This window comes from Bombus flavifrons, unplaced genomic scaffold (assembly GCF_040668555.2).
Source record: "Bombus flavifrons isolate JBK064 unplaced genomic scaffold, iyBomFlav1_principal scaffold0062, whole genome shotgun sequence".
In the NCBI taxonomy this organism is placed as follows: domain Eukaryota; kingdom Metazoa; phylum Arthropoda; class Insecta; order Hymenoptera; family Apidae; genus Bombus; species Bombus flavifrons.
Window position 1 is genome coordinate 69999 of NW_027184807.1, and position 13053 is coordinate 83051.

The window sequence follows — 13053 nt, forward strand, 5'->3', positions numbered from 1 at the left end:
TTTGAGTGTTAGGAATTAATGGTATAAATGTAAAAATTAATAGCTTAAATGTTATGAATTTGTGACTTAGATGTTGTAAATTCATGACGTAAATGTTGTAAATTAATGGCTTAAATGTTATAAATTAATAGTGCAGTCCAGTGTAGATCATCCAAAATGATCTTAGGGGCTTTTGGTGATCCAAACTCGACTGTTGCGTAGTTCTTGGCTTGGTATCGTTTTCCAAAGATTAATCGACTGATTAATTTTTGGAAAACGATGCCAATTACCAGGTCTCACCACGAGGAGGTGACTACGCACGAGACCCGCCCATGGGTTATTTAACACTACACATCGATCTCGACATTCAACCTATTGGCAGAATGTCCAGGTTTGACACTACTTGACCATGGGCCTGCGTAAAGAAATAGTTGTTTCGTAGTCTAACTGCGAAACACATATCTCCAACGCAGCGCTAACATGAATCTTTACAAACGTAGAACAAGGCATACTTAACGCAACATCTATCTCCCACACAGCGATTACATCGATCAGTACAAATATACAATAATTCGCATCCTGTTACGCCGGGCGACACTCTACCTAGACCAGGCCACACACCGCGGGCAAGATGGTAACTAGTTGCCCGCTCGTCCTTACTGCGTACCCTCAATATTCTCAAGTACCCTCCATACATCTCAGCAATTTCCTAGTCGAGGTCCTTCGAACCTAACAAACATTCTTTCGCTGCATTGTCTCCTAACGTTTATTGCCCACCACGGGTTGACACGGGAAAGTTTCTGTTTCTCACGTATGAGGCCTCCCACCAACGACTTTATCTTGAGGGCGGTGAGCATCCTTCCTCACCCACCACCATAGCAAATAACCAATTAACAACGAAGCCTATTTCCCTCACTCTATTAGCCAAAATCGTCACCAACAAATCCGATGATCCCGTGCGCTAGACACACCCATCCTCAGTTTTCCTCCGTCACAGCTTCATCGTCGAAGCTCACTCTTTTTCTCTTCTTCAAACCGTCAACATCTTGTAACCGGGTTTTACACCGCAGATCAATCAACTATTCATGTAACTTGTACATTCGCATCAGTGTAATCATTTCTTTACGAAGTTGTTGAAATAAATATAAAGTTATACCTGTTGAATCAGTGTAACTACTCAATTAACCACCCCTATTATCCTAAACGAAATAGGGGATCGATCATTTTGTGGCGTCGATTATCTAATCGTAACGGGAATTTACGACTCCCGTTGACGTGCTTATTCGCGATCGCGTCTCTCTGCGAGTGATCGAACATTTTGGTCCTTCGAGCCGGATCACGTGTCTGTGAAAAGTGCACGCCAGTGACACCCACTACCATACAGTGCCACGTGAATCCAACATAACCAGCAGCGGAAGCGTTACCACTCCGGCGAAGTCAGTAACGCCAAGGGCCGTCACCTTTGAAGAGGCATAATTCGGTGGTTGAAACGCAACCAGGCAGCCTCCCGCCGCAACTGGACAATCGTCAACATAACGATATTCAACAACTTCGTTCTCACTACAAAACGCGTCACTTTAGAGAAGGATCACCTTCCTCACGAAACGTACGCCACAATACTTCGCTACACAGTGACGAGCGATTACCGCAGCCGGAACAACTCCGCATCGGGAATCCCAGATCGCAACATCACAAGTATCACCTTCGTCAACAGAAGTAAGTTCTAACCATTTCATTCTCTATCATATAATAAATAATGGCAACCGGAAATGAACTTGCCGCCTTGCGCCGACGCCGAGGCCAGTGTATCAGTCACTTTACACGCTTATCAAAAAAGCTGGACGGAATCGAACAATCCAGCTGTCCGCAAGAGCACGAGTTAATCCAAATTAAAAATCGTCTGGAAACATATGAGACGGAATTCCGCGCCATTCAAAACGAGATTACAAGTATAGATGAAGAAGAGATCGCGCGCGGCCTTGAAATAGCAGACGAGTACGAAAGATTAGAGCTCCGAGTAATTCATCAATTAAACAATCTACGACTAGTTACGCCGTCGCAATCGACAAACGGCGAATCAGCCGCTGTTCGCGAGGCTGCATCAATTAAATTACCGGAGATTCATGTGCCTATTTTCGACGGTACCGTCGAGAATTGGCATTCATTTTACGACTCCTTCTTGTCCATCATAGATCGAAACGAGCGACTTACACCCGTGCAAAAGTTTCATTATCTCCAATCCTCCCTGACCGGAAAGGCCGCGCGAAGCATACAATCGCTAGACATCACAGAATTAAACTATTCAATCGCTATCGACATTCTTAAAGAAAAATTCGACTGCCACCGTCAAGTCTGCATGCGCCACTGGGACTTGATTTTTGACAATCCGAAAATAACTAAAGAAACACCCGAAGCCATAGATGATTTTCTCGAGACGGTCAAGGTAAACCTCCAAGCCTTAAAGAAACTCGGCGAACCAGTCGCATCAAACGTCGTTCTTCTCAAAATATTCACATTGAAACTACCCGCAGCCATCATACGCAAATGGCACCGCACATTGCCAGACAAGAAAATACCGTCCTACACGCACTTGGTAGAATTTCTGAAAACGCGTACGAACGGTGACAGAACAAATTCAGCATCAACCGTGATAAAACGGGGGTCCGATCGACATAACCGTCAGCAACCGAACGCCCCGGGAGTTCACGCATTCGCGACTACACATCAGCCGTCGATGTGTCCGAATTGCCAAGGACCACACGCAATATGGAATTGTGAAACCTTCAAGGCGCAGTCGCCCAAGGAACGTCTTGAAACGGCCAAAAGGACGTCGCTCTGTACCAATTGTCTAGGCAAGGGTCACACCCTTACTCAATGTTCCGCCGGTTCATGTCGCATCTGCAGACAGCGACACCATACATATCTGCACCGAGACCATGATCATCGCAAAATCCGAACACGTGTAGACCGAACATTGAGCGGTCGATCGTCGAGTGGTCGATCGTCGAACGGTCGATCGTCGAGCGGTCGATCGTCGAGCAGCCGGGCATCCAACGGTCGATCCTCGCCCAGTTCACCGACCCCGCGTTCGTCACATCGTTCGAGACGCGCATCTATGTCTCCTCGAACGTCCCCCCGAACATCTCCGCGAACATCTCCGAAACGCGAATCTCGGCTATCGCGAACGACGGGATCGGGACCAAATATATCACCCGGTTCTAAACAACAAAAAAAGCAATGACTTCATCAGACGACTTTGCTAGGGACCGAACCACAGAAAACAGACTCATTGACCTCGCTTCCCTCCGAACCATTGCAGCACGATTTGTTAGTCACAGCGCAGGTCAACATCTTGAATAATAAAATTCAACCATTCCGTTGTCGGGCTTTGCTAGACACCGGTTCTAGCATGAACTTTATTACAGAAAAGCTCGCTAATTCGTTAAAACTCAATCAATGGAAATGTTCGGTCCCAATCGGAACACTCAACACGTTATCGACGACCGCAAAACGCTACATCACGGCCACGATCACCTCCATTGACGGTAGATACGAACGCACCTTGACGTTCCTAATCATACCGACAATATCGTCTTGGATCCCAGATCAACCCATAGATCGCTCAACGATACAGATACCTCGGAATCTCCAACTAGCCGATCCAAGATTCCACATACCCGCTCCGATCGAAATATTGTTGAGCGCCGGGCCAACACTAGCATCACTCTGTGTCGGCCAGCTTGATATCAGTCAAGCAAACGGACCCGACTTGCGTCTGCAAAAAACGCAATTCGGATGGGTCATCGGGGGGAGCCCAACCTCGCAATCACCAGCACACGCATTTCACGCCTCCACGACGGCTTTACAGGCGGATCTCGCCCGGTTCTGGGAAATCGACGAAGGACCTCCCGCTGTACACACTTCGGAAGTGGAACGACAGTGCGAGGAACACTTCCGAAACCACGTTCAGCGCAACAGCGAAGGGCGATACATTGTCGCTCTCCCGTTCAACGAAACAACCCCTTCGCTTGGATCCTCTAAAGCCATGGCGATGAAGCGACTCACATCCCTATGCCGTCGGTTCCAACGGGACAAACAATTCGAAGCCGACTATCACGCCGTCATACAAGAGTACCTAGAATTAGGACACATGACTAAGATTACCACGGACCACTACACGGACGATGGATATTTTCTGCCACATCACGGCGTGATCAAAGAGTCCAGCCAAACTACGAAACTCCGAGTTGTGTTTGACGGATCTGCACCAACCACCACCGGAGTTTCATTGAACGACGTACTTCATACGGGACCGAAATTACAAGACGATTTATTTTTCATTCTTCTAAGATTTCGCTCTCATCAATACGTCATTACAGGAGATGTTGAAAAAATGTACCGACAATTTCTTGTGCGTCCAGAGGATCGGAAATTCCAACAAATTTTGTGGCGCAACTCTGATGGAAGGGTTGACACTTATCAACTCAACACAGTGACATTCGGGCTGTCAGCGGCCCCTTATCTAGCCATTCGGTGCCTCAGACAACTGGCAGACGACGAGGGACATCGGTACCCTCGAGCGGCGACAGTCTTAAAGCGAGACTTCTACGTCGACGATCTTCTCACGGGAGTTGATACAAGGGGCGAGGCACGATCATTGAGAACAGAGCTCACAGAATTGCTCAAACTAGCCGGCTTAAACATTCGAAAATGGGCATCGAACGACCCGGAACTGCTACGAGGACTTTCCGAGCAGGACATAAACGATAAGCTGCTGCTAGGCGAATCGCAAACGTTCAAAACTCTGGGTGTTATCTGGAATTCCTTTGACGATTCGATCCTGTATTCCGTCAAAATCAACCAAACCGCCTCTCGAGTCACGAAAAGTACAATCAGCTCCGAAATCGCCAAGATCTACGACCCTCTTGGATTACTGGCACCAGTGATCGTTCGAGCTAAGATGCTGCTCCAAAGACTTTGGACATTAAAAATTGACTGGGACGAATCCCTACCGGCCGACTTACATACAGAGTGGAACAAATTTTATACACAGCTACCATTGTTAAACAACGTAAGGTTCCCACGTAAAACCATAATCAAGGCCGCAGCGGAAATTGAGTTACACGGGTTCTGTGACGCCAGCGAAAGGGCGTATGGAGCATGCATTTACCTTCGCACCATCACTCCGGATGGTCATGTCTGGACACGACTTCTCACTGCAAGGTCAAAGGTGGCTCCGCTCAAGTCACAAACCATTCCAAGGCTGGAACTGAGTGGAGCACTTCTTCTCACATCACTGGCCACCACAGTCCTTCAAGCTTTACCAAGCAACATTTCTAGGACTGTTTATTGGACTGACTCCACAATCGTTCTGCATTGGATTAATACATCACCCCATACGCTGAAAACCTTTGTCGCTAATCGAGTGACTGAAATTCAACAGAAGACTCACACCTCAGATTGGCGTCACATTCCCACTACCGACAACCCTGCAGATCTCATATCTCGAGGCCAATCGCCCGAAGACTTCCTACGACCAACCATTTGGCAACATGGACCGGTATGGCTCCAACATCCTGAAGAATACTGGCCGACGTGGAACCCAGTACCATTGACCGAAATTCCGGAGCAGAAGAAGGCAATCTGTCTGTCCGTGACTCCGGCTGACCACAGTCTACTGGAGCGATTTTCGTCTTGGCCCAAGCTGATGAGAATTACCGCTCGTTGTCTTAGATGGCGACAGAAACAGGATCGACGGGGACCTCTAACCACGCATGATTTAACCAATGCGCATAACAAATTGATCAAACTACTACAGTTCTGTTATTTTTCAGATGAAATCCATATTCTCCGAACAGACCGAAATTCTGCAATGAAGGGGAAATTACGACGACTCAACCCATTTCTGGACAAGGACGGGATATTGCGAGTCGGAGGTCGACTCGGTCACTCACCAATGCCCTTCAGTCAGAAGCATCCAATCATTCTACCGAAGTCCTCAGTTACAGCGCTCATAATCGAGCATGAACACCTCCTGAATCTCCACTCTGGAACTCAAGCCACCTTATATGTTCTAAGAAGAACTTATTGGCCTATCGACGGCCGTAGTCAAGTTTGGAGCACGCTGAAGAAGTGCGTCCGTTGCTGCCGAGCTAACCCACCTCCAGTGGATGACCTTACGTGATGGGTGATCTTCCAGCTGCACGGATAACGGAATCTCGGCCATTTACCAACGTCGGAATCGACTATTGCGGACCTTTCTACATCAAAGAACGAAAGGATCGCAACCGACGTAAAATCAAGACATATGTAGCAATCTTCGTATGTCTGGCAGTTAAAGCAGTCCACATCGAGCTGGTCAGCGACCTCACTAGCGAGGCCTTCATTGCTGCTCTGCGAAGATTCATCGCTCGCCGAGGATTCTGCGCAACAATTTACTCCGACAACGGTACCAACTTCGTTGGCGCCAACAACGAACTACGAGAGCTTCGAAACCCCCTGCAGGCCGACGATCATAAGGTAAAGGTTCAGTCCTTTTTGGCCGACCGACGGATCGAATGGCGCTTCATCCCTCCCAACTCATCTCACTTCGGCGGGTTGTGGGAGGCTGCAGTGAAATCCTTCAAACGACATCTCAGACGTGTCGCAGGTAACGAGCTCTTAACCTTCGAAAATTTCAACAAACTAATCATTGAAATCGAGTCCATCCTGAACTCCCGTCCGCTGACTCCAATTTCATCCGACCCAAACGATCTCCTTGTCCTTACCCCCGGTCACTTCCTCATCGGAGATTCATTAACCAGCATTCGAGAACGAGATTTCAGGGACACTCCAACCAATCGTCTCTCCAGCTGGCAACATATTCAAAAACTCAAGCAGCATTTCTGGCGCCGCTGGCATCGGGAGTATCTGAACGAACTGAGCATCCGAAACAAATGGAACAAGGGCAATCACGACATACGAGAAGGCACCATCGTCATTATCAGAAGATAACGTTCCACCGATGCACTGGCCCTTGGGCCGTGTAGTCAAGATCCATCCCGGAGCCGATGGTATCATTCGAACAGCGCCGGTGCAGATATCATCGAGCCTCCTGGATCGCGGCGTCAAAAGACTGGTCCCCCTGCCATGTCAATCAGCCCGAGTCGAGTCCGGACAATCACCGACATCGAAGGAGGTGGATCACACACCCACCTGACCCACATCTAAGGTTGATCGGTGCCCTCTCAACGGGGGGAGGATGTTACGCCGGGCGACACTCTACCTAGACCAGGCCACACACCACGGGCAAGATGGTAACCAGATGTCCGCTCGTCCTTACTGCGTACCCTCAATATTCTCAAGTACCCTCCATAAATCTCAGCAATTTCCTAGTCGAGGTCCTTCGAACCTAACAAACATTCTTTCGCTGCATTGTCTCCTAAAGTTTATTGCCCACCACGGGTTGACACGGGAAAGTTTCTGTTTCTCACGTATGAGGCCTCCCACCAACGACTTTATCTTGAGGGCGGTGAGCATCCTTCCTCACCCACCACCATAGCAAATAACCAATTAACAACGAAGCCTATTTCCCTCACTCTATTAGCCAAAATCGTCACCAACAAATCCGATGATCCCGTGCGCTAGACACACCCATCCTCAGTTTTCCTCCGTCACAGCTTCATCGTCGAAGCTCACTCTTTTTCTCTTCTTCAAACCGTCAACATCTTGTAACCGGGTTTTACACCGCAGATCAATCAACTATTAACTTGTACATTCGCATCAGTGTAATCATTTCTTCACGAAGTTGTTGAAATAAACATAAAGTTATACCTGTTGAATCAGTGTAACTACTCAATTAACCACCCCTATTATCCTAAACGAAATAGGGGATCGATCATTTCGTGGCGTCGATTATCTAATCGTAACGGGAATTTACGACTCCCGTTGACGTGCTTATTCGCGATCGCGTCTCTCCGCGAGTGATTGAACACATCCCTACTGGCAACATTCGGTATCAGAGACACATTTATCTAACTTGGAACGAAAAGAAGAAAATGAAGCTACTGACACTGTCCCGAAACGGACGAGATCGCGATCTCTCGAAAGAACTAACAAACCTACGCGACGTACCCCCGTACACGAGATAACCCCGAGGTTCAACGGAAAGCCCAAGAATTGACCGTAACTCGATTCCTGTTTCGCCGTTCGAAACTTACACGAGTCGCGGTCGATGGCGCCGACCGATGATGCCAGTGATCCACTAGTAATTCAGCCGTGGATCCAGCACATAGGCCAGAAACTTGACACACTCCAACTGAACAAGTGGAACCCAGGGAGGGACCGCTGAACAGGATTACGAAGGCAAGAGGCCCCAACTCAACAGTGGGGTCCACTCACGGGGAGGGACCGCTGAACAGGATTACTAAGGCAATACCTCAACTGAACAGTGCGGTCCACTCCCGCGGGGCCGAACAGGATTACGGAGGACGTGAAATTGCTGGTCCCTGACCGAGTACCGAAGTACCAATCGGACAGGACTGCAGATCCACGGCTGAATCCACAACAGATTAGCAAGCATCACCGGCACGACGGCAACTCCCGTGATCCGATGCAAACGTTGAGCAGTCGCCAAGACAGAGCTGTCCTTGGGCGACTTACGAATCCGAAGAGTTGTCTAGAGCACATTGACCCGCACGCACCCAAAATACACGCGAGCGAGTACGCCACGCGACAGTTTGAAAGAACTGAGTGATCGCGAACCGATATATCGTGGGAACAATTTTTCCAGTATGGTAAGCGAGGGGATCAAGAGAGACGAGATCTTTATTTGTCGTTCCAAGATAGATAAGTATCTTTGTACAGAATAAGCTTACAATGTACATAACATAGGTATCTATCTTATGATTAATTAAAGCTAATACGCTCGCATCCCACGGTGTCCTGCGATGTCCCACGATGTCCCACGATGTTCCACGATGTCCCACGTTGCCCCCGCGGGGGGGTATTAGTCCAGTCTAGATCACCAAAACTATTTTGGGTGATCAAGACCAGACTATATTCAAGTAGTTTTTAGCTTGATATCGTTTTCAAATAATAATACTAATATTCGAAATAGTACTTGGTGTATTATTATTTGGAAAACGATACCAATTACCGGGACCCACCACGAGGAGGTAACTGCGCTCGGGTCCCATTTACATATGAGTTTTTACGCATTGGAAGCAGAGATGTAAAATTATTTTATAATAAAGCGACATTGTAGCGGCGGCATTGTTTTGTCCGGAGTTTATTTGTTTTTACATTACTTGTAATCTAACGGTTTTGGTACTCCGAGGCAAAACAACAACACGATTTGAAATGTCCTCTGACTCATGTGCAGCTACAGATATGATGTCGTTGCCTTCGGTTAAACTACACTTGCTTCCTTGATTCCATGAATATGGTGTTGTTTCCTTGGTTTTATCAGACATGGAAAATTACATCTTAAAATTACACTCTGCGTTACCACTGCTTTTATACAAAATAGTGAAATGGGAAATTAAGTACTGTATTTAAAATTAAAAAATCATGCTATATAGAAATAAAATAGCACTCCAGGGACCTGAAAGATTTCGTGAATAAAATAAAACAATTTAAATCATTAATTCACTCACTACAAATTGATGGTTCTGATTTAAATCAATGAATGTAGAGTTGCTTCCTATTAATGATACAACTGTTATAAATAAAGAGCACAATTACTTTGAATTAATGGGAGAATATGGTTCTAAATTATTGGTATAGTTGTTAAGAATTAATGGAGGAATTGTTTTAGATTAATGGCTTAATTATTATAAATTAATGGCTTAGATGATATAAATTAATAGTTTAAATATTGTAAATTAGTGGCTTAGATGTTGTCAATTTGTAGCTTAAATGTTATAATTTAATGGCTTAGATGATATAAATTAATAGTTTAAATGCTATAAATTAATGGCTAAATGTATAAAATAACAGTTCAAAAGTTAGAAATTAATGGCTTAAATGTTATAAATTAATAGTTTAGACGTTATAAATTAATTCCTTAAATGTTATAAATTAATGGCTTGAATGTTATAAATTAATAGCTTAAGTGTTGTAAATTAATGGTTTAGATGTTATAAATTACTAGTTACAATGTTGTTGTTTGACATTTTTTCTTACTTACCTGATATTTATGTTCGTCTTCGATGTTCACTCTCCGGAATTTCAGGCACAAAAGAGCTCGCGCGCGACTTCCGTGTTCCTTATATAACTTAACAAGGCGTCGGTTTGTTAATCAAACGGTAACGATTTTTTGACACAGCAGGAGACGGTTTTTCCATTGTAACAAAATCAAATTGAACGATTTCTTAATTTTTATCGTAAATTGGCATCTTTTACGATTTAATACGATGTCCATTTTTATCATTTTAATAGTTTCTACAAACTAAGACTATATTCACACCTACATGATACTAGTTTTCGACTATCGATTAGTTTGGACAAAAAGGGAAAAGAGCCTAAGTGCAGTCGATGACGTTACTGTGAAATAAGTTAAGCTATTAAATAATCAGACAGATAAAATTCATATTAAGCGTTATATTATATTATCGATATTCGTTCATTTACTCGTGCTAATTTAAAAATAAAATGTTCTTTTTTCTTGAGTAACACCTACATCACTGTTTGCGATATTTAAGATTCTTATTTAATGCTTATTTAGAAGTCAGGTACCTTTTTAATTCTTCTCAAGTTAAACGATTAAATTTACTCGTTATAGTTGTAACATAAAATGGCTTTATATCTTCAATACCGCCTGCATCGCTGTACGTGATACAGTTATTAATTATGTAGCAAATAATATGATCTAATTGGCTGTAATCGCGGTTACGTATTTCTTCGTTAAATCTATCGATGTATTGGGCTATTAGCGCGAGGCTTACTGATTCCTCGAGGAATGGTTTGATTCTTATAAATTAATGTTTTAAATGTTGCTAATTAATGTTTCAATTGTTATAAATTAATAGTTTAGACGTTGTTAATTATTTGCTTAAATGTTATAAATTAATAGCTTAAGTGCTATAAATTAATAGTTTGAGTGTTAGGAATTAATGGTATAAATTTAAAAATTAACAGCTTAAATGTTATGAATTTGTGACTTAGATGTTGCAAATTCATGACGTAAATGTTATAAATTAATGGTGTTACGTCGCCTAAAACATCGGCGCTGCAGCTCTCGCGACCGGGCAGCCGATGGCCTGCGTAACGTCATTTCGACCCTCAATAAACCTGAGGACCAACCATAACTTTCTCTTTCATTGTGTACACATGTATCTTCATTCAATCCGTCGTCCTGAAAGATTTCTTAAGGCTAAAAATATTTGCGACGCACATCAGGTTTTGAGAGAGGTCCTTGGGTTTATTAGGCGCAATTAAAAACACGGAAAAAGCGGGTACGCGCCCATTAGGAAAAACCGAACATCCGTCTAATAGAACAGGCTGGGTTTTCCCATGCACAAGGTCACTCACGAACCACGTTGGTCGGAGGCTTCCTACTCATCACTTCTCCAACGACTCTAGGAGGGTCTAGTCGAATACTTCTCCTACGACTCTAGGAGAGTCAAGTCGAATACTTCTCCTACGACTCTAGGAGGGTCAAGTCGCAGACTTCTCCTGCTACATCAGGAAGGTCAAGTCAACTTATTTCGTCAATATCGCTAGGTCAAATCAACTTACTTCTTCTACATACTACAACGTCGAAGTCTAGCATCAAAATCTAGTGTCTATCAAGTATCCTCTAGTGCTACGTCCACTAATATACGAAATTCGACGGTACGAGCCTTGCTCTACTATTCATATCTATCTCATATTCGTGCGACAAGCTGTTATCGAAGATTTGTATCTACTCAACAGTGTAGTCTAAGTGTTGGAAATATATATTTTATAATTCTGTGAATCACAGTGTTATATAAACTTAATCACCCCTATTATCTTAACGGAAATCAGGGGATCGATCAACTCGTGGTGTCGATTAGTATAATCGTAACGGGAATTTACGACTCCCGTTGACGTCTCTCCTCGCGACTGCGTCTCCCCGCGATTGGTCGTAATTACATGGTCCTTCGAGCCGGATTTTGCGCCATTATAAAGTGCACTGACCAGTGACTATACAGTGTCACGTGAAATCCACATTCCAACAACTTAGGCAACTAACCAAAGGAGCTGCCCTCGGAAAGGAACTCCTTCCTCGCTCAGCACATACGCGAGCCCACACCGCACTGTAACGAGTAGCTACAGGTTCCTAGATCAACGTCCATTTGATTAAGGTAAACTCGTTCCTGCCATTAAACTCAAATATGGCCCACGCTGAACCGATCAGCACACTGCGGCGGAGACGAAGCATCTTAGTCCGCCGACTCGCGACCAGGAAGCGTCAACTCGACGAATATGAAGCGTCTGGACGGGTAGAAAAGAACTCCCTAATAGCATGCCGTAACTTCTTCGACGAGAATTGGAGGAAGATAATCGAGGTTCAGGACGAGCTGGAAGCGTTAGATGAGGGGGAAATTGCTCATGCAGACTCTTTATTGCGAGAGCATCATAAGATTGACGTACGGATCCTGGACCTCTTTGACCTACTACCATCAACAACCCCTTCGACATTAAAAGCACGCGATTCATGCGTGAAACACCAGCCGACGGAGAATATCGCATCATCTCGAACGCCGATCCCGTCGCACGATATGCGGAGCCTATCGCGTGACACTCACCACGTGTCACCTATACGCGACCTGACGACGACCACGGTCACATCGTCAGCATCACAGCCATCTGATTCAGCGCCACAAAACGCCTTGAATCAATCAACCGCTCAAGATACCCTGGACCAGAAGGAACTCAATCCAGTCCAGGACAACAGCGGTCATACTCCGCTGACGGAAAATATCGTGTCGAACCTAGCGCCGATACCGTCGCCTGACATGCGGAGCTCATCGCGTGACACTCACAACGTGTCCCCCATACGCGACCTGACGACGACCACGTTCACATCGTCAGCATCACAACAATCTGATTCAACGACACAAAACGCCT

At 45.1% G+C, this 13053-nt stretch overlaps 2 protein-coding genes across 2 annotated transcripts; both read left to right on the plus strand.

Moving 5' to 3' along the window:
• The first annotated feature begins 1735 nt into the window (after nt 1-1735).
• On the plus strand, nt 1736-6163 carry LOC138189466 (uncharacterized). Its single transcript, XM_069131506.1, has 2 exons — nt 1736-2864; nt 3243-6163. The coding sequence occupies exons 1-2, from the start codon at nt 1736-1738 to the stop codon at nt 6161-6163; spliced, it is 4050 nt and encodes a 1349-aa protein (XP_068987607.1).
• Nucleotides 6163-6972, plus strand: LOC138189467 (uncharacterized). The gene has a single exon (XM_069131507.1). The coding sequence runs from the start codon at nt 6163-6165 to the stop codon at nt 6970-6972; it is 810 nt and encodes a 269-aa protein (XP_068987608.1).
• The last annotated feature ends 6081 nt before the right edge of the window (nt 6973-13053 follow it).